This window comes from Lactuca saligna, chromosome 3, assembly GCF_052625555.1.
Source record: "Lactuca saligna cultivar CGN05327 chromosome 3, ASM5262555v1, whole genome shotgun sequence".
Taxonomy (NCBI): Eukaryota; Viridiplantae; Streptophyta; class Magnoliopsida; order Asterales; family Asteraceae; genus Lactuca; species Lactuca saligna.
The window spans coordinates 22,185,667-22,199,196 of record NC_136419.1 but is presented as its reverse complement, the minus strand read 5'-3'; the positions used below and the strand labels follow the sequence as shown (position 1 = coordinate 22,199,196).

General features: G+C 34.0%; 3 protein-coding genes across 5 annotated transcripts; 2 read left to right on the top strand and 1 right to left on the bottom strand.

The window, feature by feature from the left end:
- Nucleotides 1–2,093: 2,093 nt before the first annotated feature.
- On the top strand, nt 2,094–3,986 carry LOC145034738 (rhomboid family protein). Its single transcript, XM_078983245.1, has 6 exons — nt 2,094–2,377; nt 2,663–2,733; nt 2,816–2,862; nt 2,969–3,463; nt 3,586–3,676; nt 3,764–3,986. Exons 1-6 carry the CDS (start codon nt 2,236–2,238, stop codon nt 3,848–3,850), a joined length of 933 nt encoding a protein of 310 aa, XP_078839371.1. The 5' UTR covers nt 2,094–2,235; the 3' UTR covers nt 3,851–3,986.
- A 2,586-nt stretch (nt 3,987–6,572) lies between these two features.
- On the top strand, nt 6,573–9,572 carry HDA2 (histone deacetylase 2). The gene is made up of 13 exons (XM_078983244.1): nt 6,573–6,903; nt 7,083–7,138; nt 7,645–7,762; nt 7,897–7,959; nt 8,041–8,109; nt 8,190–8,356; nt 8,441–8,505; nt 8,583–8,629; nt 8,716–8,760; nt 8,837–8,887; nt 8,963–9,049; nt 9,141–9,228; nt 9,312–9,572. Exons 1-13 carry the CDS (start codon nt 6,604–6,606, stop codon nt 9,410–9,412), a joined length of 1,257 nt encoding a protein of 418 aa, XP_078839370.1. The 5' UTR covers nt 6,573–6,603; the 3' UTR covers nt 9,413–9,572.
- Nucleotides 9,517–12,760, bottom strand: ATH1 (homeobox protein ATH1). Of its 3 annotated transcripts, none has more exons than XM_078983242.1 (5): nt 11,932–12,760; nt 10,461–11,279; nt 10,039–10,385; nt 9,886–9,946; nt 9,517–9,809 (listed from the first exon to the last, which is right to left on the bottom strand). In XM_078983242.1, exons 2-5 carry the CDS (start codon nt 11,265–11,267, stop codon nt 9,663–9,665), a joined length of 1,362 nt encoding a protein of 453 aa, XP_078839368.1. In that variant the 5' UTR covers nt 11,268–11,279; nt 11,932–12,760; the 3' UTR covers nt 9,517–9,662. The 3 variants fall into 3 exon arrangements, with proteins under 3 accessions (XP_078839368.1, XP_078839367.1, XP_078839369.1); XM_078983241.1 differs by having other exon boundaries at nt 11,937–12,760; XM_078983243.1 differs by having other exon boundaries at nt 11,970–12,760.
- Nucleotides 12,761–13,530: the final 770 nt, after the last annotated feature.

Sequence of the window (13,530 nt, the reverse complement as noted above, 5' to 3'; positions counted from 1 at the left end):
CAAAATTGAACTTTTTTCACAACGTTGTTTTTAAATGTTTAGAAAAGTAATTTTCCTTACAAATTTATCATTTTTATAAATTTTTAAAATTTTCTACAGCTTTTTTTTTTTTATCTATTTTATTTACAATTTTTGAAAACCTTTTTTTTCTCAAGCTCCACTTACATATTAGTGTGTGTGTTTTTTTTTTTTTTTTGCAAATTCTTGTTTACAATGTTTCTGTGTTTTTTTTTCGTTGCAAATTCTTGTTTACAATGTTTCTATGTTTTTTTTCCTTACTACTCTTAAAATTTTACATGTTTATTACTTGAGAAAGAAACACAACCGAACATCATGTTGTATATATATGGGGAATATGACTTATGAAGGTAATTAACTTTTTAGTATGTTCACATCTGGGTAACTATCTTTTTTTTGTACATATATAGGTAACAAACTTTTTGGAAGTGTTCACATATGACCATTATGACCTGCTATAGCAGGTTAAATCCTAGATGTGAACGCTTTCAACAAGTTTGTTACCTAGATGTGTAAAAAAAAATAGTTACCTAAATATGAACAAAATGAAAATTAAAAATTAAATTACATGAATGACCCCTGTGGTTTGGGGGAATTTGTGGTTTTGATCCCTAATTTATTTTTTTAACTTAAATGGTCCCTACTATTTATTTTTGTTGCGTGTTTGATCCACATCTTACCTAAATTACTATTGTGCCCTTATTAATTAATTTTTTAATTAATTTTCTTATCTATGTATTTATTTTATACATATTTAAAAAAATTAATAGACCACACATATTTGTATCTCCTCGGATTATCTCTACTTTTTATTTTTAATTAATTTTTTTTAACTCGGATGATCGTTACTATTTATTTTTGTTACGCGTTTGGTCTCTGTCTTATCTAAAAATACTATTTTTCCCTTATTAATTTTTAAATTAATTTTCTTATTTATGTATTTATTTTTTATAAAAAAATTAATATACCCCACATATATGTATCTTATCACCGTAAACCTGAAATCATATTTGAGAAATTTAATTTGAGTCTTACCATTCACCATCTCATCTCTGATCCTCCTCATCTTCTATTTCTTTTCCATCTTTAGTAACATCAACGTTTTCACCGTCCTTTTCTTTTGGTACTTCAACTCTGGCGAACCAACACCATAACATACTGTCTCTTCATATTTAGTGGGTTGTGGTGTTATTTCGACGGAGTTGAAGGACCGAAAAAAGAAGTGACGATGAAGACGTCGATATCACTAAAGATGAAAAATAAATAGAAGTTGAGAATGATGAAAGATGGGATGGTGAGGAGATACAGATATGTGAGATCTACTAATTTTTCTTAAACATATAAAACATAAGTACATAAACAAGAAAATTAATTAAAAAAAATAATAAGGGCACAATAGTCTTTTTAGGTAAGATAGAGACCAAGTTCGTAACAAAATTAAATAGTATGGACCATCTGAGTTAAAATATTAAATTAATTAAAAAATAAATAGTAGGGATCATCCGAGGAGATACAAATATGTGTGGTATATTAATTTTTATAAATATGTAAAAAATAAACATATATAAGAAAATTAATTAAAAAAAATAAATTAATAAGGGCAAAATAGTATTTTTAGGTAAGATGGGGACCAAACGCGCAACAAAAATAAACAGTAAGAACCATTTAACTTTAAAAAAATAACTTAGAGACCAAAACCACAAATTCCCCTAAACTATAGGGACCATTCATGTAATTTAATTTTAACTTTTCGTTCATATTTAGGTAACTATTTTTTTTTTGTACACATCTAGGTAATAAACTTGTTGAAAGGGTTTACATTTAGGATTTAACCTGTTATAGCAGGTCATAATGATCATATGTGAACACTCCCAAAAAGTTTGTTACTAAAAAAAAAAAAAAAAAAAAAAAAAAAAAAAAAAAAAAAAAAAAAATAGCTGCCAAGATGTGAAGATACCGAAAATACGAACACCCCCATAAACCCTTATAATTTCTCCAAGGACGAATCTATAGCCCAACTTGGTAGAAATTTGGCCTCTTCGATTCTGATTGTGCTTGATGATCTTCAGGGAATAGCTACATCTTTATCTTTAGTGGACGAATTGATTCCGTTTCTAAAATAAGCAGATACACAATCCCTGCTTTTTGAATCCACATCTGAGAACCAACGCAACCCCTTTTCACCTTCAGAACTCAATATCACTACTGGTATAGCAAATGGCTGACAAACCCAGCAGAGGATTGGTGTTATACGGTGACGGATTGGCTCGATTCGTCAACCCTTCTCATATCCATCTCCACTCATTAGCAGCTCAATCGTTATGTGGCTTCTTATCACTCCCTCACTTTCCTCCATCAGGTCATCTATCATAACGCCTTCCGCTATCTTATTATGCTTCCTTTAGTTTGCATAGATTTAGGTGTTGGAATCATGTAACATTTTTGGGGGATCTTCAACCTTTGATTGCAATTTGCAATTGCTATCAGAGCTCTAGGGTTTTGTAAGGGAAACGTGTTTTTCGATCAAATAGTGGAAAATTGTGGGTTGTATTTCAGTATGATGGTAGCATTTCTTATATATTTATCTTCTTTTCCCTTTCCCTTTCCCCTTCCTGTTTCTATTTACCTGGACATGCATTTGCAGAAAATGTGGATGGCCGAACCATTGGAGAATTTCTGAATCTAGTGGATGCATATGAAGATCACTCCACTTTGGTAACATTTTCTCTGATCAAAATACGATTTTAGCAGATGATAATCAAAGACTGACTTCAATCAATGTTTATCATCTTTCCAGAGTGTAGAATCTCAAGACAAGTGCATAACCCCACTTATATCAGAGAGGTAATATTATATGAACTCAATAATGAAATATTTCAAGAATTCGATTGCTATGAATATGATTATTAATTAAATAATAAATATAAACAATGGGTTTTGATGAATTTAGGTTTATGGGAGTTAGAGCAGCTTTAATTACCGAAAATACAACATTGAAAGCATGTGGAGACAAACTTGGGCTTTCAATTTTGCAATCAGATGAATTAATTAGCAAAAGTTGTTCCCTTTCTGATTCCTCAGTCAATCTTGTTGCTATGGAATTGTTGAAGCTGCTTGGATTTGAAGATGAGAAAGTTTTGGATACAAATAAGTTTGATTTAGTTTTTGTACATGTTGGAGGTGGTCATGAAGAACAATCAAATAAAAAATACACCGAGTATATCAACTCTTTGATTGGTGAGATAATATCCAAAGCAAAACCTAAATCTAAAATTGCCTCTAGGCTTCACTTGTCTGTTGTGTTAAGCTATGGAGATACTGAAAAAGATGATGAGTATAATTTCACCATTATAAACAAAAATGGAACCATGAAGTCGGATTTAGCTTCATTGATCCCTCATCAAAGTTACACAATGAAAGGTAGCAATCCGAGGACTAACGTAAGGTAAACACACAAATATCGTAACAAAAATATATATTAAGTTGTACTGTGTTTGATGTGTATTGTACTGAGACTGAGACTGATGTCAATGAAACTGTATCAACTTCAAATTGTTTTTTCAACAGAGAGTATTGCCCGATGTTGATGGCTCAATGGCAAGAGGGTGTTACTAGGAAGGATTTGGTGAAAACCTTCACTTTTCAAGACTTTAAAGAGGTAGACAACTTAAATTGAATATTTTACTTTATAAATTCCATATAATTTATTATATTGTTGGTAATGATGTTTTAAATGTTGATGCAGAATGGTGGAAACTTGACAATACCGGCTGATAGATTTGTTCATGAAGTTGCTTTTAAACTGTGGAAGGCCCCAAAATATGGAGCGTGATGGACTTCCCCCATTTTTGTTATTTGATAAAGTAAACTAACAGTTTGCATCGATGGACTTTCCCCAAATAAGATTTATGGTTGTTTTTTAAGTGTTTTTATTTAGCTAATAATTTATATGGGCTTTCTGTTTTGCATTTTGAGGCTTTTGTGATTGTCTTATATAGTTATATTCTATGCGTTTGTGTAACTTAAATACATTTCTTTGGGTGTGGGTTTCTTCATGTTATCATCCTTTGTTGTAAATTACACGCTATATTTTGCGATAATATGAAGGAAACTAATGAAAGATGTCGATTATCAAAAGTGTTTAAAAAGTCATCAAACTATAATAAATATATTAAAAAGTTAAAAGGGCATCCAACAAACTGGTGGTGTTTTGTATCCAAATCAACGTAAAAAACGTTATGTTGTTTGGTTGGATTTTAAACCGAAATTATTTAATGGAAATTTATAAAATTTTCAAAGGTATTTTTACAAATTTAATAAAATCTTAGTTTATTTAAAATCAATCAAACAAGAGTTGTGCAATCAAACTCACAGAAGAAAATTTACAAAATTTTTTTTATCAAAGTCTTTTTTTCCTATCTAATACTGATTTTATATAGTTATGTAATTTTGGATTTTTTAGTTAGGGCCATTATTATTATTACTATTATTTTACTATTTTAGTATAAGAAATATTAAGATGAAATTATCTAATGTAATGGTTTATTATTACACAAAAGGCCAAAGGGTATACAATCCACGCCCAAGGGCGTGAGTTTCTTCCGCATCAGCCACAAAGCACCACCATTGATAAATAGATGATTAAATGGTATACTCTCCACATAGTCATGATCACGGAAGAGAGAAAAAGGAAAGAAAAAATGAAAAAAAAAAAAAAGAGAGACAACTGAGAGAAGAAGAAAGCTAGAACCATGCATCTCGATCATTAGCTGTGACCCTTTGTCCTAAACACCACGACCGTGGCACCAGGGGTGGTGTGCACAATCATGGCGCTGCCAACTCAACAAGGAATAATCTGTGACAAGTATACCAATTGGTCTAAGGTCATTGGGTATTGGTGTGAAGGTTCTTATGCATAACTTTTATTGCATAGCCACATCATAGTGAACACCATCTCCTATTAGCACCATCCCCGATTAGTAAATATGTAACTTTATTTGCTAATGGAATGCTTTTTTGTGACGACGTAGTGGTAAGCCGTTATATATTATCTAGGGGTGTGCAAAAAAACCGTAAAACCAAAAAAACGAGCCGATCCGAAACCGAAAAAAACCAAAAAAACCGTGTATCATTGGCAGATGCAAGATTTCACAGTAGGGGTTGTACGGTAGTTAAAAAAATAAAATTTTCGAAAATTTTTCCACTGTTGCCGGAAAAGTTAAGGATTGTCGGTGCCACCATGGACAACCCTAGGTCCGCCCCTACGTCTATCTACGGGTCAGTTTCGGTTTGGATATTTCGATATCTGCAGATACCCAAACTTAACCGCTATATATATATATATATATATATATATATATATACACACTTAAGAAAATAATAAGAGTCTTTCTAGTGCTCCACTGTCATCAACAACTTGCGTCAACGTGTGACTAGCCCACTAAGTAGAGGTGGAAACTTTATAGACAGTAGGTCCCGAGTTCAATCGCGGACATAAACGAATTAACTGATTTGTAGAATTTAACATCTAACCACTAAGCAGTCGTTCAAAAAAAAAAATCAACAATCACCATTGTTTTTTAATTGATCCATACGGCATACCACATACAACCTAGAGGTGTGTATGGGGCAGTTATGGTTCGGTTTTCGGTAATTGGTTAAAACCGAACCATAACCACTATAGTTGGTTAATGTATTTCGATAACCATTGGGCAGCTGTTAATATTGGTTTTGGTTAACGATTTTAGTTGGTTAATGGTTATGGTTAATGATTAATATCAGTTAACCATAATGGTCCAAGATGATATAAAATATAAAAATAATTTTATGTAAAATTGAAAAAGATAAAGTCCATTGTTATAAAAAATGAATGATAGTGTATATATAATTATATTGATAGAAGATTACTTATAATATCCAATTCCAAATAATTACCCTTTAAATATTCAATTCCTAATATAACAACATACTGTATATTTAATATTATATTATATTAAAACATTTATTAATATTATTGGTTCAATTTAGTTTATAGTGGTTCGGTTTTAGATGAAAATCATAATCGAATCATATGTATTCGGTTAATCAAAATTAGAAACCACACCATATCTTTTAATAATGATTCGGTTATATTGGTTAATTTGATTATGATTTGGTTTTTTGATTAATATGCTCACCTCTGAATTACACTCAAATACAAAACTTTCATAATGTTCTATGATTAATTTTATTATTATAGTTATTATATAAGTTATAATGTATAATTTGAACTTCAACAACTTAACTTTTCTGACTTTTATGATGACTTACAGGTAGTTTGTATTTTTGATTAATGGTTTCAATTTTTTATATTTAGCGGTACCTGTGAACTAAATAGTGGTTACTCGTCTTCATACGGTTCGGTTTTGATTAGTACATGTCAGGTATCCAACCGATTGTTACGGTTAACAAATTTATTACTATCCGAACCGAAACGGCTATCGTTAATATTATCCATTTTCTATTAACATTTAAAGGCTGATAAATTGGATCGGTTTCGTTGGGCCGGACAAAGGGATCTTCGTGCCCGGTAAAGTTTTGTTTAGGATGCACCTTGTGCTTAAAGGATTGTACCTTCGCCTTTCTCCTAACACACGCAAAACCACCGCCTCTCACAACCGTTACCGGCTTCCAGCTGGCGCTACGTCTCCTACCACTCCACCACTGCAGGCGGACATCAATCACTTCCGATATCTCATCCCCTCGTTAATCATGGATTCAATTGACGGAGCCTCCGGTCCGTCTTCGTCTTTAGATTGTGCCACAACAACCACTGAAAATGCCGATAAACTTCGTCGGAGTCGAATTTTATCGAGCATGCTCTACTTTGATGTACCTATGTCGAAGGTTTGTAATCCGAAGTTTAAGTAGTCGAGTGATTGTGTTCTTTTGTTTATTTTAAGTTAAACTTCGAAATTTAATGTATTCTTCTTCCTGCACGAAATTTTCATCATACGAAGTTTTCGTTTGATCGCTTAGTTAGTTTTTGAATGATATTAATTTGTTTTCTTTTTCTTGTTTATCAGGCTCCAATAATCTACTCGACTTCTTATGATATTTCTTTTCTTGGAATTGAAAAACTGTAAGTATATACATACCAATACCATAGCGTGTACATTAACTTGCTGATTCTGATCATCAAGCTTTAAGCGTCCAAAAAAATGGCGGCTTACTATTGATAGAGATGACACTTCCTCCTACTATAAATTTAAAAACAAACTACAATTCACTGTGAATTTCAAATATATTACTTCAAATTTCATGATTGAATTGATAGGTATGTTTGGCTCTTTAGATGGAACTTTATGACAAATAGTAAGAAGTGCTAGTTCAATGTTGGGTAAAGATCAGTTATTTCTCATCAATGTGGATCTTGTGGGTTGGGGAAAAACTTGGGAATAAAAAATTTATAATCTCAAAACAGTCTGTAAATGGATTTGGAAGTAGTAGTATCTCCATATCTTGGTATGTGTAAACGGGCCCACATTTGCTTATTTATTATGCTCACAGTAGTTCCATACCTTGGTGTGTGCAGATCAGTGTTTTCTGACATTGAGCTTCATTTGTAGCTAACTAATATTAATGCAGGCATCCATTTGATTCTTCTAAATGGGGTCGCATATGCCAGTTCCTCATTGAAAATGGCGTTTTGGAGAAAATCCATATAGTTGAGCCTCTAGAAGCAACCAAGGATGATCTTCTAGTGGTATTAGTCATGTCCTTTTGAACATAATGTTTGCTCATTGTTCTTATCATTAGTCAATGAAACATGAACATCACTCTCCTTCAAACAAAGCCCCCTTTTGTAATGAAGTTTTTAAAGATTATTGTGTGTGGCAGGTTCATTCAGAATCATACTTGAAAAGTCTCAAAAGTAGTCTTAATGTCTCCATAATTACAGAGGTGGGATAATACTATCTTATTGTGAAATGATATGGGAAATGGAGCTGATTGTGATTCTATTTTTCATTTGTATGAGTTTAGGTTCCTCCTGTTGCAGTATTCCCTAACTGCATTGTTCAAAAGAAGGTTCTTTATCCATTTCGTAAACAGGTAACAATGTGGGATTTGAAAGTTTTCATATTAATTTTATTTCACATGCTACAAATGTTACTGATAAGAAATGGATTTAGGTGGGAGGAACTATTCTAGCAGCTAAACTTGCTAAAGAGAGAGGTTGTGCAATCAATGTAGGTGGTGGATTCCACCATTGTTGTGCTAATCGAGGAGGAGGATTTTGTGCATATGCTGATATATCTCTTTGCATCCACTATGCTTTTATCCGTCTAAATATTTCAAGGTATTTATTTATTTACCAATGATTTCATAAAACCTTAACTCACTTGCCATATTTCTAATTCTCTCAGTTTGAAACTAAATGCAGGGTTATGATAATTGATCTGGATGCTCATCAAGGAAATGGCCATGAAAAGGATTTTTCACATGACAGTATGCTATTGCTTCCTATTCTTGTTTTTCCATATCACCAACTGAGTCAACTCATTGTATCTACTGGTTACTTGTAGGAAGAGTCTACATTCTGGATATGTACAATCCATATATCTATCCGCTTGTGAGCTGTCTTCTTCTAAATCATATACATAAACTTCAATTTTGAACTCAAAAATAATCATTTCCATTTCTTCATTTCTTATTTAGGATTATGAGGCCAGGAGATACATTGATCAGCCAGTTGAAGTTCCTGTAAGTTGATTATTTGTTCTATAAATTCTTGTGCTTTCAGGGATTTATTTACACGTTCTTATTATGTTGTCATCAGAGTGGAACCACAACAGATGAGTACTTGATGAAGCTGGATGAAGCACTTGAGGTAATTAAGTGTTTTTTTTAAGCATCTAGAGTTACAAGACTACAATATTCATTGATCCTTGGATTGAAATATTAGGTTGCAGGAAATGCATTTGATCCTGAACTTGTTATTTACAATGCTGGAACTGATATTTTAGATGGAGATCCATTAGGAAGACTCAGGGTAATGCTACATTTATATCTTCCCATTAAAAATGTCTTAATAATTATGCTAAATTAAGGGTATGCATTGTCATTGTCATTGTCATGATCAGATAAGTCCTAATGGGGTAGCAATTAGAGATGAGAAGGTATTCAGGTTTGCTAATGATAAGAACATCCCACTTGTAATGCTGACATCAGGTCCTCACAACTTCCATGACTTTCTCTTTTTTTATTAACAAGTTGAAAAGGAAGTTAAGGAGCTGTAATTTGTGAGATTTCAGGTGGTTATATGAAATCAAGTGCCAGAGTGATTGCTGATTCAATTATAAACCTCTCAAAGAAATCCTTGATCACCATGGGTGGCACTCCAAGAACAAATTAGACATCATCATGTATATGCATATTCATCTGGTCAGTGTTCTTTATGAATTGTAATTTAGGGTTTTATGTGTTGTAGTAAAATCCTATAGTAGAACATGCATTCGATACTTTTGTAATAGATACAATATATATAATATATACCATTTTTATTTGTGGATGTACACTTAGATTCAAGTACAGAAAATGGCTAATGATAATTAGAAGATACATAGAATTAATCAAGGAAGAAATGAATAGTCATCTTTTCTTCTTCAACTATGATATTCATATTGCTGATTTCTGTGGTTATTACTTGCTGTTTCTTCATCACTTCTCCTCCTCCTATTCATCTCTAAGTACATTTCCTCAATCATGGGCTTCCATAGTCTCACCCTCGCATTTATAAACCAATTCGATACCTGTTCCATCCATTAATCTCCATTAGTCAGTGGCATCTGATGTAAATTAACATGAAAAACGAGGCTTAATGTGTACCTGGCTCCTCGTCAATCCGCTTTTTACAGCCAATAATTGTTTCTCCGCATCCTTTGGATACCTGTGAATTCAAGAATCAAATCCATAAATCTTAAACCCTAATTTAACATCAAACGTGAAAATTGAAATGAGAATGATGAATGAAAAGCTTACGGGTGAAGGAAGTTCTGAAACATCCATGCACGTAACACAGAAACAGATTTTTCCGGAAGCCCTCTTTGCGGCCTCCATAACTGATGATCTTTTCTTCTTAGCTGCTGAAGAGCCCATTGTTTGGGTACAAAAGACGACAGCTCATCTTCTCCTTGATCCATGGTGCTAAAATCCGCCCCCATTGAAAGTATATAATTACTTATCCTCTCTCTTAAACTTTTGTAGAAAAACGTAATCGTATGAAGAGCAAAACAGGCATGAACTTGCGGATTCAATTCTGTTACAGCATGAAACGCCGATATCACCGTATGTATCTCATCTAAACACTGGTTATACCGCTCATCCACCTGTCAACAAACAAATTTCACCAAATTCACAAGTCAAAATCAAATTAATCTGGATTTTAAATGACGTAGACGTACCATTTCTAGTAAGGCGAGCAAATGCTTCTTTTTAGCTTCGACACTTCGTCCTTTCAAAGCATGAACAAATCTATGATCATCGTATTCGTATTTGTTGTTTCCATCTGAAAATTCATCGGGAGCAATCATCGGTTTATAGCTGACCTGGTCAAGGTTTCCGAGTGAGTAAGTCGCGATTTCCGTGAGGATTTGTTGCATGGTATGAAGATAACCGTTGGATCCAGATGAACATTGCAAAACTTGGAGCGGTTTATCGGTTATAGAATTAGAATCGAACCCTAAAGAAAGACTTCTACTGTTGCAGGAACTGGCTTGTTCTAAGCTTCCCAACTGTCTTCCTTGTAAGGAAAGGTTACTGATGCCAGAACACGTGGCAAGACTCAATGACAGCTCATTACCATCTAAACCCACGCTATTTGTAGTAGTGTTGTATTCCCATTTCCGATTCATATCACCAATTCCAATCATCCCATCATACACAAAATTCTCCGACCCATTGTATGACATGGAATTCGGGATTCCAAGAGGTTGACCGAAAGAAAGTAAACTTGAGCTTTCGTGTTGACCTTGTCTGGAGGCAAGAAGGGCTGCAAGAGCAGTAGCTGAAATCGGAATATCCATATGACCAATCGAAGGGAAACTGTCGGTGGGATTTGAAATCTCTGTAGCGTTTATCGGAAATCCGGGCATCATATGGTGGTTTTGATAAACGAAAGCTTTTTGAAAGCTTTCATCTGGGACGATGAAGCTATCACACCCACCTACCATACCCATTGGCATATTGCAATTGAATCCATTGTTTTCCATAACAGATTTTACCTACAACACCAAGAAGAATCATAAGGATGAGATTATAACGTGATTCCACAAGTCGGAATCACTCCATCGTTGTCTCGTGGAGCATACCCATTTACAGATTTCCTGTTCTAAAACAGTGTCCAACAAAGGAAGAAACAAAAATGGTGCACCCAAAAGATAAAACATTAAGACGCATTCCTAGTTGGAATGTAAGATTTCTGACTGGCAAGAAGTGACTTCTCAAAGCTCAACTCTCAACATCACATCCCTGTGGAAAACAGTGGACAAGACTATTTAACATTCCCCTTACCATATCAATTATCTTATCATGTGTCAAATTTTCTCAGATATCAAAAATCCTTCATCATATATATGGGTACACATCAAAAGGTCTTTTGTATCCCTTCTTCTTCAAGTATATGTCTATAGTAATAGTAGTACCTTAACTTAAATACGACAAATGAAATGGTACCCATTTTTACATAAAGCACAAGTTCTTTTTTTTTGCATGGATTAGTGGTATAATCTATACTATCAAGAATCAACACTATTGATACAAAAAGGAATGCTAAAAGCAATTCCTTTTTCTACTGGAGGTCCTAGTGGGGAAGTGAAAAGGGGGTTGACCAAAAGTCAAAATTAGGAAGATAGAAACATAATTGAAGTAAATTACCAAACCTTTGAAGATAAGATGAAGAAACAGTAGCCTACCCTCCGGCAGAAGGGGGTTTAATTTTTACTTTTTTGATTTGGGGATGTGAATGGGATCTCTCCGTTGTTGAGACTTGACCCCTGCAAAGTGGTAAGTAGCAAGGAGTACTAGATATAGCTTCTCTCAGAGGACATTAATCGAGCAGTTGGTGTGCAAGCAAGGAAGGAAGGAAGCAAAGAAAAATGGGAATTGGGATCGAGTACTATACCAAAAGGGATGTCAACAGTGATAAATAGAGAGACATGTGGCCTACGGTGGGTGTTTGCTTAGGATCTTAGCTTTTGAGCCAATAAAAAAACAAGAGCAAAAAGGGAGAATTAAATAATGGTGAGTGGGTTTATTATGGCTTTGCATGGACAAGAAAAAGATGTGATATTTATTACAAATTCAATGATTTACCAGAACCAGAAACAGAACCCAAGAACCAGAAAGTTGAGTAGAGAATCATGATGATGATCACTACTACTACTACCACTGTTCCCTTTCCTCTTTCCTCTGAGTCGACGAGTTGAAGCAAACACGCAAAACAGAAGAATACCCACAGGATTTGTAAAAGCAAAGACAAAGACGACAAATCGGTGATGAAAATGAAGGTCGCTTGTGGGTTTATTTTGTAAGCTACCCCATTAAAAGCATATAAAGTCTGGTTCCAAAAAGCCAAAAGAACAGGGGGAGAGGCCACACAGCGGTAGAATTACATGATATCAAACAATAATGGAACTAGAAATGGACCCATCAAAAAATTTCAAGGATACCACATCCCAGAGAGAGAGAGAGAGAGAGAGAGAGAGAGAGAGGTAACCCAACCCACCCTCCTGCCTTAAATGGTGCAGTGCCACTCATTTCTGCTGCAGGCTTTAACCTGAAAGAAAAGGGGCCCAGTTCCCCTCTGCATGTTTCTCTCTGTAATCCTGCAATCATCACAAAAAAAAAAAAAATCTTGAGTCCGTTGTGTTGAATGAATCAATGGAATGGATGATGGATTTGATGAAAACCCCATGAAACAGGAAAAGGTGTTGCTTTTTTAACCATTTTTGGGGGAATGGGATTTGGGAAAGAAAGTATGTTGCTTTTGTTTGTGTGAAAGGAAGGTAACAAGTAAACAGGTAAAAAAGGGAAGGGGGAAGGGAAGCAAGTGAGATGGATGACCATACGTTTACAGTGGTTACTGTTTGGTTGCAGTGAGTAGGGTTTGTTTGTAAACAGTGACTCCTGTGGGTTTTGTGATGATGTAAGCTAAAACGGAGTCTTGTGTGTGTATGTAGTTGAAAAATCTTGCACCAAAGATCTCTCTTAAATGCTTTCTTTCTTTCTTCCAGCCCACCACACTGTACGGTTTCTCACTTTCTCTACTTCTACACACAACTATTAAATATCTGCTTAATCACTTACATATCTAACAATTTAATTTTGTTCCTCGTTTATATTTAATATTAAGTGTCAGGTTAAAACAGTTAAATATGTATAAACATTATAGAAATTTGAATTTATAAGAAAAATGAGAAAAATATTGAATTACTAAAATTAAAATGTTTTTTTTCTCTTTTAAATTTAAACAAA